General features: G+C 36.6%; 1 protein-coding gene across 2 annotated transcripts in view; it reads right to left on the bottom strand.

The window, feature by feature from the left end:
* SAG18 (senescence associated gene 18) overlaps nt 1–5,298 on the bottom strand; it is a 31,225-nt gene extending 25,927 nt beyond the window's left edge. The window contains exon 1 of one of the 2 annotated variants that reach the window (XM_087664887.1): nt 4,888–5,297. In XM_087664887.1, coding sequence (XP_087521013.1) covers nt 4,888–5,047 — 160 coding nt within the window. In that variant the 5' untranslated portion in view covers nt 5,048–5,297. Of the gene's footprint in view, nt 1–4,887 lie in introns of both variants that reach the window. The other variant, XM_087664888.1, reaches the window with a different exon arrangement.
* Between the last annotated feature and the right edge of the window lie 2,114 nt (nt 5,299–7,412).

Consider the following 7,412-nt stretch of genomic DNA (forward strand, 5'->3'; position numbering starts at 1 on the left):
AGTCAATGCTATTATAGAATGGCCAAAATTGACTAGTGTTCATGAAATTCAAAGTTTCTTGGGATTATGCTCTTATTACAGGAGATCCATTAAATGGTTTGCAGAGTTTGTTGGCGTTGAGCTAAAACATGCTTTTCAACTGATTAGCATTCTTAAAACAGCCCCAAACACACTTAATTAATGAAAAACCCTAAAAAGGGGAGCGGTCCGAGAGAGTTTCAATGTGGTCCCCCAAAAACCCTAATTCTTTGGGATACCCTTCAACATCTATAAATAGATATGCTGCCCCCATTCAGCCTTATTCCATCTGTGCAAGTTTCACACAATTGAGTGCAGATTTCAGACATCAGTCCACACACATGTGGCCATCCAGCCCTCGGCACTGCTGCCACATCTTCTAACATTGCATTTACTCCAGTGTGTAAGCGACAACTGACAACCCATCTCCATCATCAAGCGATAGTTTCCTCTATCAAGCGATAGCTTCTCCACACCAAGTTACAGCTACCCACCCTATTTGTCATCTATCCAGCTTGTGTTTGGTGCTCCAGGTCCTCCTGAGACCTGCCTTTGTTGCATCCTCTCAATCCTTCACTCCGACTAGTGGTCACACACTTGGGATCCGTCTCCGGTGGACGTCACTCTCCGACACATTGCTCTGCCCTTGAGTATCTATACACTCTTACATTCATTTACAATATTCATTTACTTCAGAGTTGTGTTCTTCTTTCCCTTCTTCTGTTTGTGTTTGAGTTTTAAGTTTTGCATTTAGGGTTTGAGTTTTGCTTTCTATGTCTGTGTCTATCTCTTTGTGTTTCTGTCTGGTCGTACACTCGGTGTTTCCTCAATGTAAACCCTAGCAGTTTTCTTCACAACTGAACCATTGCATGATTTAACCACAAAAGTAGTAGCATTCCAATGGGCCAATTATTTAGCTCAATTTAACTTTCAATCTGCATATTCCTAGAAAGCAAAACAAGGTAGCTGATGCCCTGTCAAGAAGACCTCAGATTCATGCAGTGCTCATGATTCATCATACAGATTTCACTAGTATAAGGGACATGTATGCTTCTAATAAAGATTTTAAAATCATCTAGGAGAGTTTACAACTTGGTAAAAGGATAAACTCTTATGTTATCGAAGACAGATTTCTTTTGATGGAGAGTTTACAACTTGGTAAAAGAATAAACTCTTATGTTATCGAAGACAAATTTCTTTCGATGGAAAATAAGTTATGCGTTACTAAATATTTCAGACCTAAAGTAATAGAAGAATGTCATACAACTCCTTATATGGCTCATCGTGGTATTTTGGCCACCACCAAGGCACTTGAAAAATAAAAAATTACCCAAGTCTTTGACAAGACATTGAACAATTTATCAAAGAACATCTTATGTGCCAAAAGATTAAGTTTGATCGCCAAAAGCCTGCAAGGCTTTTGTAACCATTACATATTCTGAGCCAACCTTCAAAGCATTGCTATGGATTTTATTTTTGGCTTGTCAAAATTAGTAAATGGCAATGATGGCATATTGACTATTATTAACAGGTTTAGCAAACAGGCTCATTTCATTCCAATCAATAAGATTATCAAGTCTCAACATATGGCTATTATTGACAGATTTAGCAAGCATGCTCATTTCATTCCAATCAATAAGACAAGTCTCAATATATGGCTAAAATATTTATTCAACAAATCCTTAAGTATCATGGGTTACCACAATCCATCATGGATACTAGAGATTTACGAACCACGAGACTCTTTTGGCGAGTTATTTTTTAAATTTGGACACAAAGCTTACATTTTCTTCTTCTTATCATTCTCAAATAGATGGTCAAAGTGAGATAGCCAATCTCACAATATTGAATATGCTGAAGTGCTATTACCAACCAACAATGGAAAAAGTATTTGCCTTTGGTAGAATATACCTATAACAACAGTTCATACTTCTACATGTAAAGCACCATTTGAGATCATATATGAAAAACAACTCTTGTTATCTATTCTCAAAACCAAAGAGGAGATATTTCATGCGGATGAGTTTGTGCGTGATGTGGATATAGCTTTTATCCAGCTCGCAAAGATCTCAAGAAAAACAAAAGAAAGAAGTAGAAAAGCATCGAATGCAAATGATTCTACAAAAAGGAGATTGGATGTGGACTGAAATTTAACAAAGCTCATCTAAGAAGCTCTAACAAGTCTTCATCCCGAGTCACTAAGCTCATAGCAAGAAATTATGGGTCATTTCAAGCCACTAAAAAGATTAATTATATTTGTTATAAGTTACAACTTCCAAAGTATTAAAGAATTCACAATGCTTTTGATATTCATCTTCCAAAGCCCTATAAAGCACCATCACCATTGGAACATGTAATAGAGGATCACCTAAAGTAGATAAATAGAAGGAGATATATTAACCAAAGCATATGATCAACAAACGAAAAAGAAACATTTTTAGAAAATTCCTTTTGAAATTTAAAAATTACTCTCATTTAGATTCTAAATAAATGCCAGAAGAGTATTTTAAAGACTATCCAAAAATACTTGCAACTTATAAAAAAGTTGTAGCATCAAAAATACTTCAAGCAACATCTTAAGAACAATATAAATTTCAAGAAAAAGAAATGTAACAAATCTTTTATATATCAATTGTTACCAAAACATATTGGCTCAATGATTCCAAATTAATTTGATACTCATGTACTTTGAAATGTAATTTGTATTATTAAGTGTTTCAAAAAATGATGAGATGCTCATATTTCTATTTAAGGGTAATCAATGGCTAAAACACCCTATAATTATACTTGGGTTATCATTGATGAGATGCTCGAGAGAAATTAAAAGTTTAGTTGAGTAATCACATTGACTAGAAAGCTCAGATAACTAAGACTTTACACTCAAATAGCCACATTGACTAGAAACCCCTATAATTAGTAATTTTAGCAGTGAGACTAGATACTCACGATCAAAGAAACAAACCATGAACCAATAAATCTATATAATGAGACTCTCCAAAAGATAAATTTGGCAACTCCTAAAATGTAAGAGGTAACTATTTTTGAAAGTTGCTCAAATGAAATTTATGTTCACATCAAAGACTCCAGAATTTCGTTAGGAACAATTTTATCTTCAATTGCTATCTTAAATTATTAACCATTTGAGAGATTTTTACAGTAGAAGGTTTGCAAGCTTCTTTCTCTAAAAAAGTGACATGTGATATCTAAAAGAGGACGTGTGTCATTTTGAGAAACAAGTGTCCCTACACTTGTTATTTTTCAACAAACACTTGTCATTAGTAGCCTCTACTTTTCACTTTTGAGCACCCAAGTCCACACCTATGTATTGAAGATCTCTCTCTTTATTTGGTATAAGCTCTTATGCTGAAATTTTAGCCACGTGCTTTGTATTTTCCTATCTATCTCTCATCCAAGAAGCACTTTCTATTTACTTTGATCTAATCCAAGCACTAAAGAAGAAAATCAATTTACTGCTTAAGTTTGCAAAAATTAGGATTTCAAAATCCTAATTTCAAAATTGCAATAAATCAACCTTTTGTATGTGGTTCAAGCAGTTGGTGCCCATGGTTTTGTTTCAATAAATTCCTGTAAAGAAAAAGAGGCTAGTTCCTCTCTCAACATGGTGTCGACTCTCTCTCTCTCTCTCTCTCTCTCTCTCTCTCTCTCTCTCTCTCTCTCACGCACACATTTTTATAGTGATAATTGATCGAGTTGGTTAAATTCAAAGTATTATCATTATCATGTTCTTTCCCGCGCTTACAAGCTGGGCTTTCTCCTCCCCTTAGAATTCATTCAATGTACACCTACCATTGTTTTGTTGGAGAGGAAGCTGGTGTCCATGCCCACACAACCAGTGACTCACATTATTTCTATATTGTCTCATGTCTTACTCTCTTATGTTGTGCAATCCTTTAGAATAGATTTATACACTTCCATCATTACGCCCACTTTTGACACAAGATGGGACATAGTGTCAATGAGAGTGTACCAACAAGCAAGAAACAATTGACAATTTAGTTACAGGGACTCTACTTTCTACTATAGCACTACTTCTATTGTAAGGCGCATTGCATCTTCAAAACAAATGATCGACTACAAGCCTTGATTCAACAAGTTTTAAGTCTAATCCTCTTGTCAAGTTGCTTTTTGGAGTCCTTTTTTAATCTTCTCTAACATGGTTTACTTGTGCTCAAGGACTAATCCCTTCACATGTAGTGTTTTCAACAATTTGTAATGATGATGGTGCAACATAATGATTGGATTGTAACAATGTGTATATTCACATACTTTACTGAAGTTGTCAATAACACTACTTGGAAGATCTTCATGAATTAATGTGCCTAATTTGTCCCCATTCCCCCTCTTAGTAAGGCACAATTAGGCAATCTTTTGCTTGAATGGAAATTTCAGCTCAAAGAACAGCCTCAAAAAATCTGCTTAATGATAGACTCTGCCCCTGTGCAAAGACCCTCTTGACCTGCCAAGCAGCCTGGTCCGCAATTTTGAAGCAAAGCTTCAGCACTCACATTAGATTAAAGCCCTAGAAGCAATCAAATGAGAGAAGACTTCAATGCATTAAGATGCCAAACGATCACCTGTACTTTGATCATCTTTGATCTTAATAAATGGTCTAATAAATCAAACCACTACTGTACTAACCAATAATGTTACCCTGTATGCCACCAAAAAATTCAATTCTCTGATGGATAAAATTACCTTGATTTTTAAGAAATGGCCTAATGAATTCCTAATTAAGGACTTCATTCAAATCAAACCACTACTATGCTAAACAATAATATTAAACTTGTATGCCATCACGATATCAATTCTACGACAATTGTAAAGCGAATTTCTAGCTTCAGAAAGTACCGATCAGGTTCCTTTGATCCGCAAACTTGTGGTACGATTGAGACTGCGGGATGCGAGGCGTAATCCACATCAGAATCAGAAAGCACAGGATGGCAGTAGCCCAGACGAAACCCCTCTGCTCCCGGAAGCTCTTCAGGGTCGCTTGAATATTCGTCATCATGCTGGCAAGGAGATGACGATGCTGCTGCTAACGACGACGGCGACGACGATGATGATGATGATGACGCAACGATGATAATGATGATGGATGGATGACGAAAGGGAAGAAGAAAGCAGTGAAATACAGTTATATCGAGGCAGTGAAGAGATGCAAAAATTTGGCAAGAAGAAGAAGAAGAAGAAGAAGAAAGAAAGACAAACAGCAAGAAAGAAAAGAAGAGAAAGAGAGGAACGGCAGTGTAAACGCAAGAAGGCCGTCTCGGAATAATAAGGTTATCATAAGGCTATAATAACGATTTGAGTTCGTGACGTGGAAAGCTGGCCTCTTATGATGCCACATTTCGTGACCTTTTCCCGAGTTTTCCTTGACCCAATGAGGGGGCCACGTCATCATCCATCTAGGCCCACACATAGCCCTACAATACAATATGGAGAACTAGCTGGACGGCCTATTGCATGCTAGGGGTAAGCCAACTGCACTCGACATGAGTGCACATATCACATTGTGCCCTACGATGGAGGGAAGGATCAATCTTCTTACATGACATTTAATACCTTTTCGCTTTTGCTATCAATCCAAGACATAGATGTTGTCTCTCCCTTGTTTTCAACCAAACTGCTGAGATTTTCTCTTTTGTTTCGATGAAACCATCAAATTTGTATTAAGTAAAATAAATGAGATAGTGTACATCACATTTGTATTTAAAGAGTGACTCTCCCAAAGGTAGAACTACGTTATGCTTGGCTTAGATGAAACTTAAGTATAGTTGAGCAAAAAAGGTACACCTCTATTTTCTTTGTCTCAAGGAGTGCGGATTTCTCTTTTTTCAAGAGGTAGACCTTGAAGGCTCATATGGAGTTCTTTGCTTCATCTTTGATGATTATCTCCTCACATATGAGCACCTAAAGCATGAAATTAGACCTCAATCCAAAGACCACATTGGAGTTAATGCCAAAAAAGACCTTGTTATTCCTAGCTTTCCACACATTTGAAAGGAAAATACTTCTCATGTTATTTCATAATGTTATCGGTATCCTATTAGCTTCCCCTAGGAGGAGATCTTTCCAAGTTAGGACTTGAGGATAGAGGGGAAATGTGAGTTTGTATAGTTCCTTAAGGGTTTCCTTGTTACTTAGGGAAGATATGAATACATGTGGAATGGTTTATATTTCCTTATTGCACCTAGGATAACAACCATCACCAACTTTTATTTTGAGTGTATGCTTATTGGTCCACAAGCCTTTATGATAAATTGGCCATATGAAGTAGAAATTTTAGTTGTTATTAATGAGAACCATAATTGTACAAATCTAAAGAACCATTGATGTTTATTCCACTATATGCTCTACCACTTGTTTAATTTCCTTAAGAGCTTCATTGTCCCCTTTTGTTAAATTGGGGAGGGCAAGTAAGCATGTCCTCTAAAATCTTAAGCCTTGACCTACATGTTAAGTTAAATGAAGATGGGTTTAGCATCACTCCAAACCTTTCTTTTGGCTCTTATTAGGGCTAGGTCAATAACATTGAATCTCTAGGTTCTTTTAAGCTTCTTATTAAAAGGTAGAGCTACAAGTTAAGTTAAATGAAGATGGGTTTAGCATCACTTCAAACCTTTCTTTTGGCTCTTATAAGGGCTAGGTCAACAACATTGAATCTCTAGGTTCTTTTAAGCTTCTCATTAAAAGGTAGAGCTTGAGTGAAAGCACACAAGCAAAAGTAAGAGCAAAGCAAGAGCTATGACGGATGGAGAAAGAGAGTGAGAGAGAGACACACACATACCATATGAGGGAACTCCAATTGTCACAATGTGTGACTGGCATTCCCCTATTCAATAGTCACTGAAAGAATAAAGAATAAAAAATGATAGTGATGGTGGGCACACACCACCTGCAGTGTATAGGATGTGGTCACAATGTGTGTAGTAAATATAGGGCGACATAGACATAGGCACCTTTACCCCCAGCAACCTCCAACTTAAAGTTAAATGTGCCTCTGAGTGAGAAGGGAATAAGAAAAAAGCGACAAAGTATAAATGTACATAAAGCACAACAAGATAAGGAATAGACATCATCTCATCCTATACTTATCATCTTCCTAAGGAAGGCAAAACATTCCACTAAGAGACATTTCATGAGAAGATCTATAAGATTCTCGTTAGTCGAGATCTTGATAAACTCAAAAAACTTTTCCTCTACCACCACTCTAATGAAGTGAATAGCACTCATAGAATCTGAATGCAGTGTAGAAGTAATAATAATACCAAAGTCTACCATTAAATGGCCTAACCATAGGGCCTCCTTGCAAGCCTTAATGGCTACAACATACTCTCAATAGTAGATAAGACCATACATTTTTGCACCCAGAA

The sequence above is a fragment of the Lygodium microphyllum genome, chromosome 24, assembly GCF_053477565.2.
Source record: "Lygodium microphyllum isolate KBCC chromosome 24, Lygodium_microphyllum_v1.1.10, whole genome shotgun sequence".
NCBI classification, from domain to species: Eukaryota; Viridiplantae; Streptophyta; class Polypodiopsida; order Schizaeales; family Lygodiaceae; genus Lygodium; species Lygodium microphyllum.